Source organism: Rhea americana, unplaced genomic scaffold (genome assembly GCF_003343005.1).
Source record: "Rhea americana isolate MKP2758 unplaced genomic scaffold, rheAme1 scaffold_335, whole genome shotgun sequence".
Classification (NCBI taxonomy): domain Eukaryota; kingdom Metazoa; phylum Chordata; class Aves; order Rheiformes; family Rheidae; genus Rhea; species Rhea americana.
In genome coordinates this window covers 1-24,065 of record NW_028186463.1, presented here as the reverse complement: position 1 = coordinate 24,065, position 24,065 = coordinate 1, and the positions used below count along the sequence as shown (strand labels likewise).

At 53.0% G+C, this 24,065-nt stretch overlaps 2 protein-coding genes across 2 annotated transcripts; one reads left to right on the top strand and one right to left on the bottom strand.

The window, feature by feature from the left end:
• The first annotated feature begins 7,197 nt into the window (after positions 1–7,197).
• Positions 7,198–14,342, top strand: WDR73 (WD repeat domain 73). The gene is made up of 8 exons (XM_085311234.1): positions 7,198–7,262; positions 7,344–7,411; positions 7,762–7,850; positions 9,094–9,182; positions 10,294–10,361; positions 11,297–11,461; positions 12,896–13,270; positions 13,859–14,342. The coding sequence occupies exons 1-8, from the start codon at positions 7,207–7,209 to the stop codon at positions 14,095–14,097; spliced, it is 1,149 nt and encodes a 382-aa protein (XP_085167360.1). The 5' UTR covers positions 7,198–7,206; the 3' UTR covers positions 14,098–14,342.
• Positions 14,343–19,138: 4,796 nt separating this feature from the next.
• Positions 19,139–23,973, bottom strand: ARRB1 (arrestin beta 1; the record flags this gene model as incomplete). Its single annotated transcript, XM_085311233.1, has 12 exons — positions 19,139–19,783; positions 20,187–20,238; positions 20,347–20,417; positions 20,590–20,613; positions 20,774–20,857; positions 21,106–21,243; positions 21,489–21,561; positions 21,641–21,725; positions 21,808–21,943; positions 22,851–22,918; positions 23,386–23,445; positions 23,777–23,973. Coding segments are annotated over 12 exons (1,100 nt in total), but the record flags the coding sequence as incomplete, so codon positions are not given.
• Positions 23,974–24,065: the final 92 nt, after the last annotated feature.

Genomic DNA, 24,065 nt, shown 5'->3' with positions numbered 1-24,065 from the left:
GCCAGAGGAGTGCCTCTTTCCAAGACACAAGACCWCAGAGGGTTGAAAACAGCCTACGGAGTGCTTTAAGAGCAGCCTCGTGCACCACCGGCTCTGCAGGAACTGCGCGAAACCATGCTTTCCAAATCTCTCATATTAGATTTGTTTCTGTTGTGCTGTGGATGACAATGTTACCTTCATTGAAATAAACAGTTTTTCATCTCTCTCTCGCTCTTTTTTTTTTCTTTTGCTTACCACAAAAGCTATCTTTTTGCTATCTTCCTGTTTTTCAAGAGGCTGTATCTCTCCAACAGTTCCCATCTCTGCTTCCTGAGTGTTTTATGTCTGATCTGGTAGCAATCTGGATTGTTACTTTATGGGCTTTGCAAACTCTGCATGGCAGGCACAAGGAAGGATGTATCTTGACATTTTGATTTTTTTAGGCTAAGTATTGCAATTTGTGAGTCTAGTGCAACCGACTGCATGCACACAACCCTGAAAATCCTCGTCTGTGGTCAAGGCGTGCTTACCGCTATGTACGGATGCATACTGGAAAGGAAGCATGCACTGCCAGGGTGAGCGGCTAACAGATTTGGGACTCCAAAGTTTCCTCCTTTAGACTGGCTGATGGAGAAGATGGATAGTTCCCTCCTGCCTGCTTCTTGCAGATATACCCAGCACCAGCACTGAAGAATATGTGAAAGAAAGAGCAGCTGTATCATTTCTTTGACTTCTTAGATATAAAAGGACCAAACAACCCTCTATCCCCCCCATACACAAAAAAGAATATTGTGTTTCTGTTTGAAACACTCACCTATGAACACAGTGAGCTGTACAGTAGCTTTGTATGGGTCTAGATTTCAGAGTCATGGCAGAGGACAAGGTTTGATGGGCTCTTTGGCCATAGAAATGTCCCCAAGATCTTCTGTGTTCAGAAGCTGAATGACAACAAAGAATGGAGAAAAAAATGTTGTAACTGCACTTTAACCACAAAGACTGTGTTTTCCACAAAAAAATCTGTCAGAATTCCAAAGATTCTTGGGAGCAGTTCCCTTTCCAACTTTCAGCTCATCTTCTTCAAAAGAGCATAGACAATGCCTTTAGCTCAAATCAGCTAACTCCAAGACACAGTCTTGAAGAAGTGGTTACAGGCATAAGATAGAAACTGCTTTTGATTTCTCATGGTCACTATGGAGTGTACACYGGATCCAAACCTCTTCTGCATGCAACTGGACAACACCAGCAGTTTGGATTTGTAAGTTATTGCAAGCTAGGCAGAGGCTGCTGATCACAAGAAGGAAGGTTTGTACAGAAATCTCATTGCGCAGTAAAAACTTCTGCTGCAGAAAAAAAGAATAAATTTCATGTACGTAAGTGTTAACAATGGACTAGAACACAACGATTTTCATTTCCAGCCCACATGCTGCAGCACCACAGCAGCCACCATTTCATGAGCCTTGGTGAACTACCATCCTGTAGCCCAATGACCATGTTGGGTCAGAAAGGCAGCTGCCATACAGTCTGCATTCCTGAGCAAAGCAGGTAAGAATTTATACATGTAAGTTCTTTTTATTTTCAGCTTTTTTCTTCCCAAATTCTCTCATTCTTTTCATGGAAGGAGCTCCCACTCATAAAACCTTCTTTCATCCTCCCATATCTATTCACACCAGCTTCTCCATGTGTCTGCCTTCCCATCTCTAAAACTGAGATRATCAGTGACTGCAATGGAAACGCAATAGTCCCAGAATGGTATTTTACTTGCAGGGAGGTCCTGAAAACACCATTGTACAACCACCCTCTCCCTGATCCTCCTCGACATGTCATAGCAACTGGACTAGTCACTATCCACTATCTCGACCAGAATAAAATACTCTTTCACAATCTCAAACTTGGTCCCAAAGGCAGGCTGTTTGGTGGCAACTAGCCTGCAAGAGAGGCAAGTCTACCAAACTTTCCAGTAATTCATCTATCCAACTTTGAGGTTTACTAAAAATGTACAAGATGTGATCACTCATGGTGTGTTGCCCATAGGAACTTGAAACAACACTGAAAACGCGCGCAATCTGAGAAACAGCTCATTCCAGCACATACCTCATCACACAGCTCAAAGTACTGACCATCATCTCYACTGCACCCATGACAATAAGGTACTCAGGAACTTCTTCATCAGATAATGGATGTTCTTAAGATCCTGGCAGATACAGCACAGGAGAAGATTCTTCAAGTGTTGGGTAAACTGTACAACTCAGCATCCAAGAAATTAGTTTTCTCCTCTTATTTGAAGACAAATTTTGCTTATTGGAGCAAGTAAAACAATGGAAAACAAATCCTCATCTACATTCTCATCTACATTCATAGAATCATAGAATCATAGAATCAGTAAGGTTGGAAGGGACCTCTCGAGATCATCTAGGCCARCCCCCCTGCTCAGCAGGGTCACATACAGCATGTTAGACAGGGTTGCATCCAGGCAGGCCTTGAAGATCTCCACAGGAGACTCCACAACCTCTCTGGGCAACCTGGTCCAGTGCTCTGTCACTCTCACAGGGAAGAAATTCCCACTCACGTGCAGGTGGAACTTCCTGTGCTTCAATTTCTGCCCATTGCCTCTTGTCCTGTCACACAGGACAACTGAAAAGAGTTTGGCCCCGTCCCCTTGACACCCTCCCTTCAGGTACTTGTACACATTGGTAAGATCCCCCCTCAGTCTGCTCTTCCCCAGGCTGAACAGGCCCAGCTCTCACAGCCGTTCCTCACAGGGCAGGTGCTCCAGCCCTCTCATCATCTTCGTAGCCCTACGCTGGACTCTCTCCAGTAGCTCCATGTCTCTCTTGGACTGGGGAGCCCAGAACTGGGCACACTACTCGAGATGAGGCCTCCCCAGGGCTGAGGAGAGGGGCAGGATCACCTCCCTCCACCTGCTCGCAACACTCTTCCYAATGCAYCCCAGGAGACCATTGGCCTCTTGGCCACAAGGGCACATTGCTGCCTCACGGTCAACTTGTCATCCCCCAGCACTCCCAGGTCCTTCTCTGCAGAGCTGCTCTCCACAAGGTCAGCCCCCAGCTTGTACGGGTGCCTGGGGTTATTTTTCCCTAGGTGCAGGACCCTGCACTTGCCCTTGTTGAACCTCATGAGATTCCTCTCCACCCAGCTCTCCAGCCTGTACCAGATGTGTGTGACATTCAGAGATGTCATACACATCTAGCCCCAGAAACTTTAGTTACAGGAGTTACAGCTCCTCAGATCATTTTGTCTTAAATATCATCTCTGTGAGGCACACCAGACTGTTTCAAAATTTCCTTATTTACCATTCTTCTCCACGCATCTGTAGGGATCTCTGTGGCAACAAATTACAACAGAATACAATGGACTCTCTTCTGTGTCTTGGAGAAATACAGATGCCTCTCATTTAGGGTGAATGGATTTTTTTTCTACATTGGGGGCTGGCATCTAACACAAAACTGAGTAGGTCTGTGCCTTCATCCATAAATTCAGAAATGATAACCTCAGCCTTCACTAATTTAATTCTTAAATTCTGAGCAATACCTTTTCAAAAGCTCACCCATCACTTAAAAATCTCTTAAAATCCATCTAGTAAAATTTCTTTGATGAAACCAGACCTTAAAGCATGGTAAGCTATTGCTTTTTCTTCTGAACCTCTCCAAATGAACAAAGGCTGCTGCTCTGGGCAGTSTTAGCGTCCAAGAGGAACACCTTGTTTTTCCCCAATGCACACTTTGAACAAGYGAGATAAGAACATGTCTTCGTCCAYACAGCCTTATTGGGCTGTAATACTGCAAAATTCATGTCTACTGTGGTAATCTGCCCTACACAGCAGATTTATACTGGAGTGGCCTTTCTTTCAAGCTGAGTAACATCTGGGGTACAGCAACAGCATTGTGGGTCTGCACATACATACACATACACTCCGTACGGGGATGGATTTCAGTTTGTGCAGAAAAACTGCAGTGAAGTAAGTCCAAATAATGCTGTGCCTGTCTCTTTTCAAACTTCTGAGGGTGGCTCAGCTACAGAAATGGTAACTGGGAATATTATTTTTATCCTTGTGATTAACTGCTGTGTAACATTCAGACTGAAGACTGCTTGGATATCCAGGAGGCAAGTAAGATTTCATTCCATTTAAAGAGTTTGTCAGAGTTCTCATGCTCATTATTTCCATTCCTAGCTCCTTCAGTTTCTTTGCCCAACCTACACATCCAAAAGGTTGCCCAAAAACAGATAAAACACTAAGCATGTGAGCAGAGAGAAACAACTAAGGCTGTGCTCTACAGTCTCCTCCTCCTTGCCAGGCTCTCTGCATCCACAGATCCTGCTGCAAAAAACCTACCTCAAATGAATGTTTTTTGGTTGTTCTAAATATATATTGCAAAAACACAGCTTAGACTGCTCCCATTACTCCAGCTCTGTGGCAATTTTTTCCAGATTTACCCTTTCCTCTTCAAAATATTGAGATTAAAATACTCATTTTTAGGAAGAGGTGGTGAAAAAGCCCTAAAGTATTGTTCTTGTCACGCAAATCTCAGTACTTGGAAAACACTCTGCATTGTCCAAAATATTGGTGGGCTTTTATTCTCTTCTCACACTTCTCAAATTTGCTCCCTCAGTCCACTGGAATATTAAAGCTAAGATAAAATAAAAGACTAGAATGTGGAAACAAAAGCATTTTCTCGTGCTCTGCTCTGTCTGATATCCACTATGTCCAGTCACTGCCCTCACTGTTCTGCTGTGTGCTCCCTTTCCTGAAATAGTGGTCATCACCAGGACATAATTTCCAGACATTTGTCATCACATCCTAAATGAGTCCACGGAGTTTAGCGGAGTTCAGGGAGCCAAACCACAGCTCGCTGCCAAATGGAGGCAGTCGCACTCCCACCCCTTCCCGTGCCATTTCTCCTCTGTGCGCTCATGTCCTGCTGTAGCTTCACCTTGTGCTGCTTTGGGCACTTGTCCATCTTGTGTTAAGCTTATATCCTGCTATTAATGCACAYAGATAAGAAGAGAGTCAAAGGGAGAAGGTGACAAAGGCCTGACTCCGAGTCAGCTTGAAGCCCTGAACCCACTGAATGCTTCATCTTTCTGTACTGTGAAAAGCAGCTGGTACAGCCACAACTTCGCTTCCTAGCTAATCACAGCATGCCTGTTCCTGGTGAGAGTCTACCACCCCGCCCACGACTACGAGTACAAACCTTTGACTAGCTGTAGAAATTGCTTAACTTTCCTAGCCTCAGTCTCCCTTCCCTCTGCAGACATCCATAGTAGAGATCTTTCTCTGGTATCTGAGGATACACTACGAAGACTTTCAAATGAGTTTCAGATGAGAACCCATCCTGCTAGGGATTAAAAGTCACACAACAGGCAGTGAAAATGCCAGAGATTGAGGTCACAAYAGCAACACTCCTATACTGCTGCTGCCTTTTTCTGCCAGTTAACTCAAGATGAAAAAGCAATAAATGCATGCAGTTTGGCTTAACTTGATGTTATGCAGGAAGATTACTGTGCCGTTACATACTTCATTAATGGGTAATCACATAACACCTCAGATTTCAGAGACATTTTAAGAAGCACATTCTTTATATCAAAAAATCAGTGACGCATCCCAGTCTGTTTGATTCAGCTTCTTCACAAGATGCTTACTCAACATTGTTTGGTTTTTAATCACAGTACATAAAAAGAATGGGTACAACAAGGTTCTTCAGATGCTGCAGAAGCACTGAATACATTTCAGACTGCTGAGCTATTGTACAAAAAGGGATAATGAGAATGAAATACTTTTTCCCCTGTACATGAGAATTCTTGCCACCTCTTTTCTGAACAGCTGTAATAACTTATCTTGAGGTGACAGAGCAAAAGGTGTCAGGAACGTAGCTACTAGTGAGGAGAAACGCTTTGCATGTCTACCAGCTCGTGTTACTGCCTCCAGAGCAGAGCGCAGCCACCCGCCTCTCGGCTCTGCTACATGAAGGAAGGAGTTTGGCTTTCTGCCCTTGTTTTCTCAGCACTTCCTCCTCCATCCCCGGTTTTGCTTTTGCTTCTCACTCACTTCCTCTACACTGACAGCCCTTAAATGGCCCTGAGCGCAGAGATTAGATAGCACAGTGACTACTGTCCTCCACAGCGTCCTACCCTCTCTCCCAGCAGTTCAAAGTCCCCAGAAATGGCCCGACTAAACTGCCCAAAGCATCCTCATTCCTATCCGACAACTTCTGTTGTCAGTTCTCCCGACGCTGACAGCATGCAGAAAGATGAGGGAAAAATAAACAGAACTGAATATCATGTAATGCAGGGGACATGGTACGGATTAAAAAATTCACATTCAGGCGTAATTCTGCAAAAACAGTCATTTTTCCTCAGAAGTTGTAGGCTGCCACCTTGCAGCATTAGAGAAAATAGACACAGCTTGCCTCGCAGCACCATGTGTGCCAGCTAAACCCTCGCCGGAAGACAGAAAAAGCACAAAATTCTGTATACTCAACAATTTCAAATTACCCCTGCTGACCCCGGAGCGTCACTGTTACTGAGAGCGGGCCCACAGCTGGAAGCAAGTTAGCAGCAGCAATCCTTCATCACCTGATCAAATGCAAACATGGAAAAAAAAACGATTAAGAGCATGCGCGGGTGCAGCCAAAGGTGCCAAGCTGACAGATAAGAGTGGTAATCTCCTCCGGCGAATGCCAGGCCTGGCCCCATAATCTTGCTTTATTTCAACAGCATTTTCCCAGCGCAGTGGGGGCTGACTGACATCTACATGAGGATACATGAGGCTTGTCAGCCAAACAACGCTTAAGAGTGACAGGGTGTTAAAAATAAACAAAAAGGGAACTAGCATGCAAGCGTGCTGTTACACTGGCAGGTGTAAAGGCAGAATTAATGCTGGCTTTGCAATTTTTCGAGACTTGGGAGGCGTCTGAATTTATGCGAACGACGGGGGCGCGGACAGCTCTGCCCTGCGTTATCAGCCGCGCTGTGCGCAGGCTCACGCACCACCCCGCCGAGCAGCGAGAGGCAGCGGCGGCCGCTCCCGAGGGAACAACGCGCCGCTCCGCGCCTCTTCCCTCAGGGAGGCGATTCCCGCCTGGCGGCAACCGGCCGCAACCGGTCGAAGCCGGCCCTGCCGCGGGGAGGGGGGGGGTGCGGGAGGGGGGTTGCGTCACTGCGGCGCGCCGCGCGGGTTGCGTCACTACGGCGCGCCGCGCGGGCGTTGCCATGGAGGCGGGCGGCGGCGCGGCCGAGGACGAGTGGCTGCTCGAGTCCCTGCGCCTGTGAGTGGCGCCGCGGGCGGGGGGCCCGGGGCCCGGGGGTCGCCGGGCAGCGGCCCACCTCCGCCTCGCTCTGCCTTGCAGGTACGAGGCGCTCCACACCTTCGAGCTCCAGACGCCCACCCGCGTTATTGAGTGGGCCCGAGGGAGCCGTGAGTGCCGGGAGGCCCCGGGGGGAGGGGGCGCGGAGCGGGCCCGCCTGGGCGAGGGGGGGCGGGGAGCGCCCCCCCGGGGGGAGAGGGGGGCGAGGAGCGGGCCCCCCCCCGGGGGAGAGAGGGCGGGGAGCGGGCCCCACCGGGGAATGGGTCTTACAAGCCCCCAAGGGAGACTGGGTTGTACTGGGAGAGGAGGAATCAGGGACTGGGTTGTACCAGAGGAGGAAGGATTGCTGGGCAGGGTGGGTCAGAGTTCAAGCTGGACCCTAGCAGGGCTCTGGGGTCTGACCCTGGGTGGGCCGGGTGGGGGGGTGTCCCTCACCATGTCCCTGGGTCCCCCYGCCCAGGTGTCTGCGTGGCTGGGTATGGACACTCCGGTGGGAACGAGATCCTGCAGTTGCTCCCACCCCCGACGCTGCAGTCAAAGGAGACTCAGGTGGGTGTCGTGGCCGGATCACCACTGGACCCCTCTGTCTGCCCCGGCATCGCGCAGCTGGAGTCTGCCAGGCGACTCAGTGCTGCCTTCAAGCTAAGCCTGCCCGTGCTGGGATGGGGAAGTGCCAGGCTTGACAAACCACTTTGACAGCGGCTCAGCCAGGTCTCAGCAGCTTTGGTCCATAACGAAAGCATATGAGTCACCTGGCTGCTGTCCAGTTGAGGCAGTGCCAGCTGCCAGTCCAGTCCTGCCCTCCTGTCGCTGCTCTGCAGGCAGGTAGTGCCATAACAACTTCCTCTTGAGGGGTATGGATGAAAGCAGGTGGTTGGGAAACATGAGGGCTGAGGAGACTGAGGCAAATGAGGAGGAAGGAACTTGTCTGAGATGCATTATCCCAGAGGACCATGTTGCTGTCTTAGCCGGTGTCTGCCAGGGTGGCACTTGTGACTTGGCACAGTCCAGAGAAACCCCACTTGTGAATGCTGCTTCACCTCCTGGGACACTTGATGTAGCAYTGGCGTCTCTTTGCGCCTGTGGCAGGCCACGTGGTCCGTGCTGTGTGCCGTATTTTTCATGGTGCTTTTGCACTTTGGTCTTCTCTGCCCCTCCAAGCGAAATAGGAACACTGAGGTTGGCCCTCAGGCGGGTGCCCTCTAAGGTAAAGCAGAATGCGGTGTTTGGTCCCTGKGTAAGCAGAAGGCTTTCCTCCTGAGCCAGGCGTGCACGCGCTGTCAGCAGCCCAGTCAGAAGTTGGAACTTGTAGCAGTAGTTATACAGAGATATCTGAGACACTTTAASCTCTCCTAAATAGGACCTTAAGGCTAATGGACTCATGCTTCTCAGCAGTCCCTCGTTACATGCTGCTGAGGAGTGCTTTACTGTCCGAGTCACTGAGTCCTGTGTGACTTACGTTGCTTATGTTCAAGCTCTCTAATCAGCCTTGGGATGCCTTGCATTCTCCTGGAACACAGGAGTCCTCACCTTCTGTGCTAAACTGCACAGTACTTCTCTGTCTCTCTTCCAGAGTTCTTGGCAGTGCCTTTCTCCGCATTATTTTCTTTCTTCTAACTATTTTTCAACTTATTCGGGATCCTGTGATCTTACTGTTTAAAAAAGCATTAATGAACAAGCAAGACCATGAGAGGCTTTGCCTTATGTTTTTGTCCTTTGTGGGATAGCTGACCGCATCAAGCTCTGCGTCATTAGAAGTRAAGAAATGACTTTGTCTGCCTCTGATTTCTAGGGTCTGTGTCCAGAGAGAGATTTCAAGGTGGAATGTGGTGGATTTTCAAACCGCCCAGTGTACAGCCTGAAACATGTTCCAGACACCAGGTATAGCTGCGTGGTCTTTCCAGGCAGTGCCGGAGAGGGAGGTGGGGCTTGTCCCTTGGGAATGCCTTTTCCTTGCCTTCCACTCCACAGATACTGCCAGTTTTAAGTGCAGTATGAGCCTGGGTGAGGAGGTGCTGGCCAGTGACATGTAGTAGTCCTGCTAATGTCTCATCTTTGCATTTGGAGTGGAGCAGGCTGCAGGGTGCTCAGTAAAATGGAGGACACCCTGTAGCTGCAGTACTTAAGGCTGCTGATGTGCGTGTCTTGTGAAGCAGCTGGCTCTGTTGCTTGGTTCCGGTGATGTTATTATGAACAAGTAGGAAAAGAAACAATTAGAGAGAGGAGCCTGATGACTTCTGGCAGGAATATGGGAAATTATTTGCATCTCCTGATCCCTGCAAGCCTTTAAGGCATTCCCTGTGGCAATGGAATTGAAGCTGTTGGCATGGATCGCTAGATAACTTGAATCTTTGGCTTTGAGAAGTGAGCCAGCAGGGGCTGCTGAAATTGGTGTTGATGGCTCACCTGGCATCCGTCCCTATTTCACTCCTGAGCAAGGCCTTTTCCTTCCCCCCCACTTCTGCATTTGGAGTTCCATGGAGTAGAACACCTTCTGGGGGCTTCTGCAAGGCTCTGGGGCTCAGCTCGTAGAGCAGGATGCTAGCAGCTGCTGTAGCTGCTCTATAAGTGCTTGTGTGTACAGATTCAGAAGATTTTCCCACAATTATTTTAAGGTYGTGCAAACACTCTCTCTGGCTGGTTCACTTCACTTGTTCTGCTCTTTCCTCCTATGCAAGACTGTTCTGCACTTCTCCCTGTGAAGCTGTTTGCACCTTTCTTCATCTAGTGGTGTTGTCAGAGTGCTAATAAAATGCTGTTGCCATGGATTGCACTTACCTGGGCTGCAGAATTCCCTGGTATGAGGAGTTGGGGATAACTGTCTTTTTTGGCTCCATCTCTGCTCCAGGCACAGATAGAAGCTCCTCAGCATAGGAACAGTGGCAGAACACAACTGTTCCCACCACAACTGATTTGTCCTGGGCCAGGAGAAGGTGGCTGTTCTCTGCTCCTGAAGGATTTGTGTTGTTTTTTTGGTTTTTTGTTTCCTCAGCTTGTTGGTGACGAGTGGCCCACCAGACAGCTCCCTCCAGGTCTGGCAGGTGTCAGCAGAGGACTCTGGTAAGGGAGCACACTTCTGGTTTTGAGTAGTTTCTCATTGCAGTCTTTGATTTGGTAGTGTCACTAGCAACTGTCCTTGCTGGTCTCTCTGCTTTCTGGATATAAAATGAGGAGAGTCAGTGAAATCCTAGGAATGCCTTGCTCTGCTATAGGTGACTGCCCCTGCGTGGGARTGGCTGAGGAAGGGCATGGAGGCAGGCGTCTTCACTGAATCTCTTCAAGTGATGAAAGATACAGACTTCACATTTAAGTCGACGTCTACTCCTAAGGCGATCAGCTGATTTAAGCCTGGCTCAGTAGCTTTCCACTCTTTGCTCTTATTTGTGAGCTCTTACTCATACAAACAAAAATCCTACTCATATAATTAGCACAATATTGCCGTAATAACTCTAAGGGTTAGAAATAGTTCCATACGTCAGCTCTTGGGAGGTACCATGAATCACCTCACTTCTTCAAGCCTCTGGTTTGCTGCTTCTGGAAAAGGGTTAATGTTACTTTGTTTTTTCTTCTCTGGAGATATTCAAGGCCCGCCTGGATTCAACCCTGTCTAAGATGCTGTAGGTGACCCTGCTTGAGCAGGGAGGTTGGACTAGATGATCTCCAGAGGTCCCTTCCAACCTTACTGATTCTATGATTCTTATGAAACACTTTGAAACCATCAAAAAGGAAGTGCAAAATGTTATTAGGAGTTTGTTTACTGTTTTTAATTGAAAGTAAACTTCCTACTTCATAACTTTTTCCATGGAATTTACTAGATTTTTAAATGGCTTGTTATCTATCCTTGCATGATATGTTGGGAAGAGTGGCTTTTGTCTGGGAAGGAGGTTAGTTATGATTTGATTTTTGTACAGGTTTAGTGGGTCACTTTGCATSAAAGATTGGATTACTTGCACCCTGACCGTTTTTACAGCTGCTTGTATCTCTCTTCCAAATAGATGTTATTAAATCTGTAAGTGCCATTCCTACMGAAAATGGCACTGGGCAACCTTGGGCAAAAATTGCAACAACTTCTGCCAGAGCCCCGTGGGTCCTTCATGGCTCAGGACTCAACAGCATCCAAATTACGGAGGTTGAATCAAAGAAAAATGTCTACATGGCAGGTATTCAAGCAAAGTCTAATCTTATCTGTGTTTGGAAAGTTGGGGCTTGGGGAAAGCAGGAGTGTAACTGCTCAAGTGGAAACACTTCACCCCATTATGGGGTGCTTTCAGGTACRTGCCGAAAGGCCTGAAATTATTTTTAAAAGTATGATTGTATAGAATAAAGAGATCACAATGCTCTAGTTAAAMTTCAGCTTCTCACTGCTGCTCTTGGCAGTGATTTTCCATGCTGCTGACTAAGATTCATGCTCCTCTGAGAGCTCCACAGACAGTTTCAGTCCAAAGAATCGGGTTAGCAGAGGGCCACTGTGTGTGTTGTTTCCTTATGCTAATTGGTTTATATAGAACAATGTGGATTAGGCAGTTCTCATGTAAGCAGCTGTGGCAGCATATTGAAGTGGAGAGGAGGAGGATGAGATCTCCATTGAGGAAGGTGACAGGGCCATAACATCCCTCATTAACTCTGACTCTTTTGGGGGCTGTTTGTCACCAGCACTAACCAGGTAGGTGCTATCCCAGAGTCATATCACTGGGTGTCATTGAGATCAGCATCAGTTTGGTTCTTGGTAGCTCTGCGTCATCATGGGATCTAGCCATGCGGATGGGAGGAGGGGTCGTGGCAGCTTCGTTAAGCCAGGCCTGCATCACCTCGAGATGTGAAACCCAGATCCAGCTTGTCTGAGTGTGAGGGTTTGCAGAAGCAGCTGCTACCTCGTAGCTCATGGAGAGTGCCCTGACTGGGTGCATTCCTCAGTGTGCCTGTCCTGTCAAAAACATTGGTTGAGGGTGGAGAGATTAAGCAAGTGCTGTTTGGAGACCCTAAACTATTTAGCTGTTATGATCTTTATTCCAAGTCTTCCCAGTGCCTGCAAGCAAGGAAGATGCCTTCTCAATCCAGCATATGAGTTTACCTGTTCCGTGAGACTCAAGTCACTTCATTCTCTGGTTAGGAGAAAGGGTGTGTGTGTGTGTGTGTGTATGTCCAGCAGCTGTAACTCAGCATGCTGAGCAAAACGAGGCAGAATCAGCTTTGCCCAGCACGTGAGGCTCTGCTGAATCCCTCTGTAGTGGGGACTCATTGCTCCCGCTGCTGAGGATAGTGCTGGAAATATGTGCTGTGGGAGCCCTGAGCTATGTCAGGTCCTTCATGGAGCACATGCATTAGTCGTGGGCCTGCCTGGCTCCTCTCACATTTTGAAGGATGCAGACCATGCCTGCTTCACATGGAACCTGTGCAAAGATGATTCTCAAGCAGGTTCTCGATCTCTGCTGCTGGCTGTGCATGAAGAACTAACTAGAATTGTTTGAAAGACTCTTCTAGGGCTAAGGCTAAAAATCTGCTTCCTCAGGCAGGATGTAGCAGAACCCCGTTATGCAAATATTTCTGATGGCACTTGAGATCTACCTCTCTTGTTTGTTTGTTTTTTCTTTTAGCCTCCAGAAACAGTGAGGAGCTCAGCAATGTGGCATTCCTGGATTGCAACACGTTGCTCATCTGCTGTGCGAAGGGGCAGCTGTGCCTGGCTGACATTCGACAGCCGCAGAGTCCCTTGGAGGCTGCGTCCGTCCCCTCGGCGCCGTGTGGCGAACGGTGGTGCATGGGAGTCGGGCGCGGACCTCAAGGCTATGACTCAAGCTCCCACCTGGTAGCTCGCCTCTCAAGTGGAGGGCATCTTGCCCTAACAGATGTAAGAAAAACCTCTGAGTCCTTGGCTTCAGCCAAGTGCAGAGTTTCCTCTCCCAGTTCAAATGCAGAGTTCCTATGCATCTCTTGGGCTCCTGCTCTGGAAGGCTGCCTTGCCATTTCAGGTATGTAGTTTGGGCAGAGGTCTTCTTTCCTGGATGCTGTTTGATCAGTGTGTCTTTGCACCAAGGCCCAATTCACCTCGTTTCACTTTAAACACCCTCTGGAGGCACCCAGTTAGGGGGCCTGCTGTCCAGAGCTGCCTCTGGAGCCAGCAGGGAGACAAGCTAATCATCTTCTGCAGCTGTCCCTCTCCAATAACTGCAGAAGGAGCCCAGGGCCTGGATGTGGTTCTGTGGACTCTTGCTTCCCTCTTCTGAGAGCAAAGACCACAAACCCTGAGTAGATGGTGCCCTATTAGTGCCAGTGACTGTCTGGCAACTGGGATGTTGCACCAACTGKACCAGCTGAGCAGCAAGGCTGCCTCTTGGCCAGTGTGTCGCAGCTTGCGGTGAATTTGCAAGCTTTTGGGGTTTGGCCTATGTTCTGAGACAAGCTCCTCAGAGGCTTGGGCCCTCTGCTCTCGTAGACCTTGGATCTGGGCTTTTGTCCTCGTTTTCCTCAGCAGCCCTGCCGGGAGGAAAGTTTAGCCCAGAGGGGCAGTGTGAGCAATTAGTTACTTTTTTGGTCTCTCTGACTCCCTTTTATTCAAGGTTTTGATGGGACTGTTCACGTGTATGAGACCCAGAGCTGGGATAGCTCTGGCAGGGAAGCAGAGCCGCTCTTTGTTCACAAAGGCCACGCATTCAGCGGACTGGATGGCAGCGAAGGCCCTCCCCTGGTCACAGCGCACACATGGCACCCACAGAAACCAAGAACTTTATTGTCGGCAGCAAGCGATGGCTCTCTGCACRTTTGGGACTGGGTTCAGTCTCGTGGGAACTGTGGGTAGATCATATTTTTGGTGAGATTCGGTGCATTTCCTGTCTATRGTCTAGTTTGCATAAGCTGTGAGATACCTCTTTACTCGCAGATGTAACTAGCAGTCCCAAGTGTAACAGATGCTATTTTAATATAGTAAGAATTTGGATTGTGTTACTTGTTCTCATGTTTACCAGCCTTGTTCAAATTATAGCTGCAACTGTGTAATAGCTTGTAATGCTGATTGTGTCTACCAGCAGAGAACGTTGTGCCATCRTGTTGTCATAGACCCACATACTGTGCACCATAATATTCAGAAGAAGCAGCCGAAAACATGTGAGTGCGGTTTGAGGGAATGGATTTTTCTGTGGTATGTTTAACCTGGTATTTTCCAAGCCTGAAACACCAGCAGGAAAGCTGCACACCCTACAGGGTTTTGGCATCTCGTAGCCTGTGTACGTCACGAATAACRGCCTCAGCTGAGGAAGTCACAGTGTGAAAGCAACCCACCCCGCTGCAGTAGGCACAGCCTTCAGAAGGCATMGGAGCAGCCTTTCAGCCCTGGCTTGCCACAGGTTTTGGCCTCCTACTGTGTAACTGGAGAGTACCTGAACTAGTAAAAGGTCTCCATACCTTGTGGGCTTTTTACCACCAGCTGAAAGCTTAAATTTGATTTTGTTTAAGTTTGACTTCTTGGGTCGTGGTAGTTTGGGGAAGCCAGACAGCGATTCTTATAACCACCCCCAGCTGTTTTCAAGGCTGTACTTGGAAGCCCAGTGGCTGATCCTTATCCCGTATGTAAAGGACAGCATGTTCCACTGAGATATGAACAGCTGGGAGAGGAGGGTTTTGAGAGCTATGGCAGAGGCTTGTCAAGGGCAGGGGAGGGGGTGAGCAGGGTGTTGCTCACTTGGAAAACCGGGACCTTGCCCTGCTGTGGCACATGGCGTTACCTGGGCCAGAGCAGCCAGCCAGAGGAGACTGGATCTCACCACCCTTTCTGTGCGTATCTGTGCACGACCTACCAGGCTGCTTCTCCTTTGCTCCGCATCTGAGCATCCAGTTGTTTTGCTGTTGCCTCTTGCTAGTAAGTGTCCTCCCGCAGGTACTTCTCCAGGGGGTTGACAACTGCCACATTGCTTCTTGCAGGGGTGCAAAGCCTGGGTTGAAGTTGAGGTGAGAATGGACTTGAGGACAGGCAAGGGGGATGGGGACACTGTGAATCAAAGTCAATGTTGTACTTTGGGAGAGCGGTGCTTAAAGTGGCTTAGGAAGTCTTGGAACTGGGAAAGGGGTGTGTAACACAGCATAGTGTAGGACTAATTGAGCAGTTTACCTGCAGGAACTGACACTGAAACCTGTTCCCTGTCTATGCGATAGCAGGCAGAAACACCGCACTGCTCACCTAGTGGATCTCCTCCCAGCACGAGCCGTGTGGGCTCTTCCAGCCCGTGATGGCAGGAGATGATAACCAGAACTTCACTGCTATAGTATGAGATGGGCAGAGCACGTTCTGCCTGAGACTGTGGGGACCCTGTAGCTTGATGTTTTGCTGTCTGCCAAGGCTGTGTTTCTGTCACCAGCAGCAGTGGCTGGCACACGCAAGCAATGCCAGCATGCTGGTGCTGGGTCACTCAGCATGTGCAGGTCAGTGGCTTGCTGAAGGAAACAGATCCCTGCAGCATAGGTGAAGGGAGTGGGCTCCAGTCTGGAAGCTTATGGCCGAGAAGTTTGGAAATGCCCTCAATTCTCTCCCCAAGAACAAGGTTTGTGAGCCCAGGTAGCCTCGGCATAGTTACTTTCCCACCATGGTTTCAGCCAAGCAGGCAGGAGGGTGAAAGGACAACCGCCCCAGGTAGTGCCTTCTGTGCTCAACCCAATGGTGACAGTCTAGGTTAGAGGAGGAATTGACAGGGATGTTACTGCTGCTGTGATGCCTTAAGGCTTTCTTGGTTCTTCTTGTGTGGGTGGATCAGACAAGCTGTACCAGGAAAAAAAAAAAGCCTGTTCTAGCCCAACAAGGGCTGAGCACCTTGGCAGGAATGCCTGGTCCTCCTCTCCACCCCAGAGGGTCTCCAGCAAAACCAGTTCAGCTCTGCCAGTGTCAAACATACATGAGGGGAGATCTGGCTGGAGACATGGAGAGGTTCCAGGAGAGCAGCCCAAGGAAGGGGGTGCCAGGAGGGCTCCTGACTCTCTGCCTCTGCTCTTGTCTCTTCCTACTTGCGGTGGGAGAACAGGGTCTGCCCTTTCTGAGATGTCCAGGTTCATCAGTTTAGGAGATGGCCCTTCTGGGTGCTATGGGTAGTCCTGGGAAGGAGAGTGTGTGGCTGTGGTATGGGTTGTGTGCAGGGTTGGAGGGTTTTCCAAATGAGATCCAGGAGCTGAAGGGACCTTTCCCAGGCATCCCTGGGAGTGGGGGTTCAGCAAACCCAGCTGCACACACCACAGCTCAGCAGCTGCAGCTCCTTCAACTCTTTGATAACATACAGCCTTTAGATAGAAACAGCCACCAGGGTGACGGTCTGGCTCTGGAGGAGGTGAGTTYTCTGAGGAGATGGCCCCTATAGTCTTCCCAGCAACTAGGCTTTATCTTCCTTGCTCTCTCCTTTGCAGGGACATAGTGGACTAGCTGGTATGTAGGAGCAGCAATGCTAAGCCTGACAGACTTGTGGAGTAGTTAAGTTTGGAAGGGACCTCTGGAGATTGTATGGTCCAGCCCCCAACTAGAGCAGGGCCGGGTAGAGCAGATTGCCCGGGACCATGTCAAGTTGGGTTTTGAGCATCTCCAAGGATGGAGACTCTACAACTTCTCTGGGCAACCAGACCCTGTGTTCAACCACCCTTGCAGTAGAAAGCTTTCAGACAAGTTTCTGTTTCAGTTTGCCCATTGCTTCTTGTCCTCTCACTGGGCTCCACTCGGAAGAGTTCGGCTCTGCCTTTTTTATGCCCTCTTGTTAGGTGTTTTTTATACACATTGGTAAGGTTCCCCTGAGCCTTCTCTTCTCCAGGCTAAATGTTCCCAGCTCTCAGCCTCTTCTCATAGGAGAGATGCAGCAGTCTATTCCTCRTCTYTGTGGCCCTTTGCTGGACAAAGTCCAGTATGTCCATGTCTCTCTCGTACTGGRGAGCCCAGCACTGGACACAGCACTCTTGGTGTGGTCTCACCAGTGCTGAGTAGAAGGGAAAAAAATCACCTCCCACAACTTGCTGACTGTGTTCCTCCTGCTCCTGTCCAGGATACTGTTGCCCTCTTTTCTGCAAGGGCGTGCTTTTGGCCCATGTTCAACTCATCCACCAGGACCTTCTCTGCAAGGTTGTGTTCTGGCAGGTCAGCTGTGCCCTGGTGCATGGGGTTATTCCTCCTTAGATGCAGGAGGTTGCACATGCCTTTGAGCTTTGTGAGGTTCTTCTCTGCCGAGCTCTCCAGCCTGTCCAGCTCCCTCTGAAYGACAGCACAGCCCTCGGGTGTACCAGCCACTCCTCCCAGTTTTGTGTCATCTGTGAACTTGTGGAGAGTGCTGTCATTCTGGTCGTTAACAATGATGATTAACAGTATTGGCCTCTAGCAGCCCCAGGCTACATCACTAGTCACTGGTCTCCCACTGGACTTCGTGCTGCTGATCACAACCCTCTCAGTCTGCAGTTTTCGATCCACCTCTGTGTCCACCTAACTAGCCTGCAGTTTATGAGGGTCTTACTGGAAACCATGTCAAAAGCTTTACTGAGCTCAAGGTAGACAACTTCCACTGCTCTCCCCTTACCTACCCAGTCAGTCATCCCATCGTAGAAGTCTATCAAGTTGGTTAGGCGTGATCTCCCCTCTGTAAATTCATGCTGATTACTCCTGAATCAGTGATCCTGTTCCCACACAACAGTGGTGCAGAGGGACTAGGGAAGCAAATTTGCTTGATTTTTTTTTCTAGGGAAATGAAGGTTGAGCAATAGCACATTTTGTACTTGTCTAAACTTCCCTTTTATTCCCTAAATAACTTGGGCCTTCCTGGCCAGCTTCAACCAGATTTGACAAAGTACTAGAGATGTCCAAGATACTAAGTACTTGCAGCTGCCTTAGAAAGGGGGAGGGGGGATGCACAGAGATCTCGGCGAGTGCTCGACCTTTAACGCTGACACTGGAGAACTCGCACTGGAGCGTTTCTGACGTAAATACACCAAGCAGAGCTTCAGGCACTGCCTGAACATTATCTGCGACTAGTTGCATGACTGTGGGGCCCTTGGCTTTGCGGAGCCTGCTGCTAGCACCAGGTTTGTCCTTGGTGGGGAAGCCTAGGTTGTGTGGGAATGTGTCCTGTGGCCAGCTGAACCCCGGCCTGGGCTCACCAGGACAAGAGCGAACGGCAAAGCCAGCCCAGCCTCCCTTAACACCTATGGCTTGGGCTGCTTGTAGGGTGCTGCGAGAGTAGAGAGGCTATTCCAGGTGTGCAGGACCTGTCTGGGGTGGGGCTGGTCTGTGGGACATTGCGCTGGGCTGGGCAGGCAGAGCTACGTCCTTCGGAGGGGACCTGGGCGGTGGGGTTCAGGACCTTCCTCCTTGGTGCATGTCCTGCAGCAGCAAGGGGAGCTTCCCAGAGTTGCCCAACAGCTGGCCTAAACAGGGAGAGGAGCTCAAGCTCCTGGGGCCAAACAACAAGGAGGTGTGAGCAGAGGTGAACTTTGGGCAGCTATTTCATACAAACACCAGCCCAGGAGACCGGGGAGGGATGTCCCAGTGCCAAGGTACAAGCAAGGAGCATCTGTGGYGGTGCTGGAAGCCCTGGGGCGGGGCATGAACCTGATGCTGGAGCCTTGCTGGAGTGTTAATGCAGGAATAAATTAATTTGCCCATGAAGATGTGTGCAGGAGTTGTGCAGCTGAGGCTAGGAGCAACAGGGGCCTGTGAGAGGCCATAAGAAGGAAATTTGGGCTCGAGGGTTGGCGTTCGACTTGCCGGGTTGCAGAGCAACAGCATGGGTGGTGAGAACCTCCGTACCCTGCTGCTACCATTGCTGAAGACCCGGGACTGGGCCAGCTGCCCTTCCCTGAGCCAAGAGAAGCGTCCGTGCACCGGGACGGTGGTTTCYTCTCCGAGTTTAATAAACTAGAATAATTTATTTGACAGAACACAGAAACGACACAGATACGGTGGAGAAACCAAAGAAGCAAGTATCGATGACCAGTACAAAGTAACCACTTTACAAAAAAAAAAAAAAAAGGGGGGGAAAAATAGGTACCGCGCTGCCCAGTCAGGTTTACCCAAAAAATAAAAAAACAGCGGGGCTCGGCCGAGGAAGAGGCGTTTGCCCCCACTGGCGGGGAAAGGGCTTGGAGCGCACGGGGAGGGGAGCGGAGCGGCGCAGAGCACCGGCGATGCCCCCCGCCGGCTCCAGCGCCGCTCAGGATGTGCCCACAGACCTGCACGGGAAAGAGCAGCTCAGGCAGCTGGATGCAGAGTGACAACACGGCGCAGCTGGACGGTTATAGTTGCTGTCGCGATCGGGCGATCCGTAGGCTCCCGGAACAGGTAGAAAACAAAATTAATAATCATACAAAATAGAAGCAGCCTAATGCGCGGGCGGCGCCGGAGCGGGGCGGCGCGGGAGCCCGCTTATCTGTCGTTGAGCTGCGGGGAGCTCGCGCGCTCCTCCTCTTCCTCCTTGTCGTCCTTCACGCCCTTGAGCCGCTGCCGGGCGAAGTCTTCGAACACGATGTCGTCGTCACTGGCGGGGACACAGGGGAGCGGGCGTTAGCGGGAGGACGGGGCGCGCGGGGCATCAACCCTGCAGCTCCCGGCTCTTCCGCACGGGCTTTTTCCGCAGCTTGGAGGCTCTTAAAAAAAAAACAAAACCTTTGCAAGCTGCTTAATTTGCAACGGCCTCAGCCCAAAAGGGAGCCGGGGCATCGCGGCCCCGTGCGCGCGGCCGCCCGGGCCGGCGCCTCCTCGCTGCCGTTCTCCTGTTTGGAAAGACGTGCAAAGCGGGGTCCGGAGCGGGGCGGGAAGCGGGGCGAGACGGGCACGGCATGCGCTGCGGGGCGGGCGGCCATGCGAGCGCCGGCGGGCGAGAGGCGGGTGACGCGTGCACGTTCCCATGCAGACCCCGGCCCGGCGGGGGGTTCTCTTACTTCGTGTCAAGTTCTATCAGATTTGTATCTATGGGAGCTTCGTTCTCTGGAACTGAACACAGGCAAGGGGGGGCGCGGGGTTAGCCCCCGACGGGCRCGGAGCTGCCGTACCCGGGCACCGCTCCGCCGCCTCCCCACCACCCGCGCCGGCGGCACTCACCGTCCCGGTGCGCCGGCTCCTCCTTGGGCTTGGGGTGCATGAGCGTGAAGGGGAGCTCCACCGCCACGTCGCTGCAAGGCGGAGCGGGGCAGCGCTCGGGGGCTGCAGCAGCTCGAGGCTCCCGCAGCGGGCGCCCCGAGCGGAGCCTTCGGAGACGGCACCGGCCCCGCGGCGCTGCCCGCCGCCAACGGGTCGACCCGCACTGCAAGCGCCGGAGCTGTTTCCAGCGGGACGCGGCCTTACCTGGAGGCGAGGTCTCCCAGCAGGCTGCCGGCGGGTGGAGGAGACCAGAAATTAGTCCTCGCTCCCGCCCCGGACATGGCCCCAACCCCGGCCCATCCGGCCCTGGCGACCGTGGCCACCCCATACGCGTGTCCGGAGCGGCCGGCGGAGGGATGCCGAGCCGCCCCGGTGCCGCGGCACTCACCCTCCTCGTGACACCACCAGCTTCACCTTCACTTTGTAGGAGACGATGATGCCCAGGATCTCCTTGTTGGCGCCGTCTCTTAACCTGGGGGAAGAGGTGGCCGGGGCGGGGGGAGGATGAGCACGGAGCCGGCCGCACGTGCCCATCGCAGCCCCCCCGGCCACCCTGGGATGCACCAGGTCTCCTCCTCCTCCTCCTCCCCAGGCATCGCCCCGGGCACCAAGTGCAGCGCCGCAGGAAGCCAGCGGCTCGCTTGGACACCTCGGCTAGCRCAAAGTGCCTCGTTCTTGCCCCCAAAGCCGCGCGGGGGCAAGTGGAGGACGGGGTCTCACAGCGTGCTGGAGGCCAGGTTGGTGTCCTCGTGCTTGAGCTTGCCRTCGAGCGCCAGCCCGCGCTTCTCCCGGTTGTTGGCGAGGAAGGGTGTCAGCGTGTAGACCTTGCAGAACGTTGAGCTCGGGGCCACCACGTCGCTGGGGATGGTGGCACCCRTCAGCCAGCGCCCAAAACCACCTCCCCCGGGGCCACCACAACGCCCCTTCCTTCCCCCAGCTCCGGGGCCTGCGGGAGCCAGTGGGCACCGGGCCCCCAGGACACCAGGGCCACCAAAGCCCAACCAGCCTCTTCCCTCCGGAGCGTGGCTCTGGGCCACCCGCTGGCTGGAAAAGCAGGCAAACCTCGGCGCTTTGGGCTCAGGTGCCCTGAGGCCACCACTCACTCGGCGTCCTCCGCAGCCACGGGGCACTTGTACTGGGCCGTGTTGAAGAGGCAGATGTCGGCGTACTGGCGCACTGGGGTGGGAGAGGGGAGAAGCCAGGTGAGCGCCGGGTGGCAGCTCCCGTGGGCACTGGGACCGAGGGCAAAGCCCACCTGAGATTTTGATCTTCTTCACCATCTTGTTGGTGTTGTTGGTGACGTGGACGTTCACGCTGATGGGCTCCCCGTGGTAGTAGATCTGCAGCGGAGAGCCAAGCTAGTGAGGTGTCCCTCCCCACCTTCGGCCGTACCGCACCAGGAGCCGCACGGGGCTGTGCTACCTCCTTGTCCAGGGACGCCTCGAGGTGCAGCGGCTTGTCCGACATGAGGAACTGCCGGGTGGTCTCGGCCATGGGCTGGGGGCCGGGCCGCTCCGGGGCGTACTGCACCTTGCGGATCACCAGGCGCACCGAGTTCCTGCAGGGCATTGCCACAAGAGAACTCAGGCGTCCGGGCGCTGAGGCCACCTCCGGCCACCCCTTTTCTCGGCCCGTCTCAACCCTCTTTCCGTATGGGTCGTTGAGTCAGAAGAACGACCTTCCCCTGCCAAAGACACTCGCCCAGGGCTGGGAGGGAGGGCAGCCCTGTGGGACGTGCAGCAGACCTGGCTGCACACGCGTCGGGCTGCGCGTCCCCACAAGATGCCAAGGTTGGTTTCCCCGCCTAGAGCCACAGTGAGCATCTCCGTCCCAGCCACATCTCAGAGAACACCATCTTCCCAGCCCCAGCCCAGAGGTCATCACCTTCCCAGCCCCATCCTCGAGGACATCACCTTCCCAGCCCCATCCTGGAGACCACCACTTTCCCAGCCCCAGCCCGGAGGTCATCACCTTCCCAGCCCCATCCTGGAGGACACCTCCATCCCAGCCCCATCCTGGAGGACACCACCTTCCCAGCCCCATCCTGGAGGACACCACCTTCCCAGCCCCATCCTGGAGGACATCACCTTCCCAGCTCCATCCTGGAGGACACCTCCATCCCAGCCCCATCCTGGAGGACACCTCCATCCCAGCCCCAGCCTGGGGGACACCTCCATCCCAGCCCCAGCCTGGGGGACACCTCCATCCCAGCCCCAGCCTGGGGGACACCACCTTCCCAGCCCCATCCTGGAGGACATCACCTTCCCAGCCCCATCCTGGAGGACACCTCCATCCCAGCCCCAGCCTGGGGGACACCTCCATCCCAGCCTGCCTACTGGGGGGTACTAAATCCAGGCTCCCCTTCCCCACTGCAGGTCCCTGAGTCTGCCAGGCCCGCGTACCCGAAGGCTGCTGCTCCTGTGTGTCCCCCCCTGCTCCGGCCGGGCATCACCCTCCCTGCTCACCTCTTGTGGATTTTCTCCTCCAGGTTCTCGGCGCAGAACGCTTTGACCTCATAGTCCACACCGCAGGCCTGGAAACCAGGAGGGGGCAGAAAGCGAGGTGGATAAATCCCTTCGCACCTCAGCACGCGGCTAGAACGGAGCCGGCGTGTGCCAAGAGCCTCTCCGGAGGGAACCCCGCTGCCGCTGCGCGGCCGGGGGGCGCAGGCAGCCGTACGGCACGTGCCCCAGGCCCAGAGCACCCGTGCCCAGAGGACGCTGGCGAGCAGCCCCGTGGCCGAGATGGCCTCGGGGACGATTCCCTGCCCCGGGTGTCCCCGCTTTCCAGGAGCGCGATCTTCCCGGCTGATGCTTCGAGGCTCCAGGGCCATCCGAGAGTGCAATTCCTTAATTTTTTTTTGGAAGAGCAATGCAGGAAAACGCCTTCTGCTAGTCTGGAGCAGGGCGAGGAGCAGCAGTGGGGAGACCACCACCCATCCTCCCGCCCCCGGGGCCACGGGACGGCGCAGGGGGCAGGTGGGGCCGCGGAGCGCCGTACCTTCCCCGTGTCCTCCGGGCCCGGCTGCAGCGTCACGGAGCAGGGCAGGTTGGGAGGGATCTGGAAGGGAAAGCGCCGGCTCAGCCCGGCGCGGYGGGGCTGGAGCGCGATTCCCGCGGCGCCGTGAGCCCCGACGGCGCCCGGGAGGGAGCAGAGCAGCTCCGCACCCCTTTAGTTGCATTTTACCCTTGGTTATTTTTAATTTTTTTTTTTTGGCCTGGTAGAAACCAAAGCCCAAATCACCCAACACCCCCGCTCAGCCTCCAAAGCCCCCCCCCCAAGCCCCGCGGGTTATAAACCCCGCTAATCCCGTCGCTAATCCAGCGGCTCGGGCGGCATCACGGCTCTCCGGCGCCCGCCGTGCCTCGGTTTCCCCGCGGCGAGAGCCCACCTCGAAGGTGAAGGGGTAGGCGTGCTCGCCCAGCTTCTTGATGAGCCGCTCCTGCAGCCGCGTCAGCGGCTTCTTCTCCTCGGGCGCCGGCGGGAAGGCCTGCGCGTTGGCCACGAAGAGGTCCTTGCGGAAGGTGAGCCCCAGCACGTCCAGGTCCTCGCGGCCGTAGCGGAAAGCGCAGGTCAGCGTCACGAAGACTGGCGAGGGCGGCAAGAGGGGAGAGGGGCTCGGGGGGGCCGCCGGCGGCGAGCCCCCCCCGCCGCCGCCGCCGCCCCCCCGGCATCGCCGC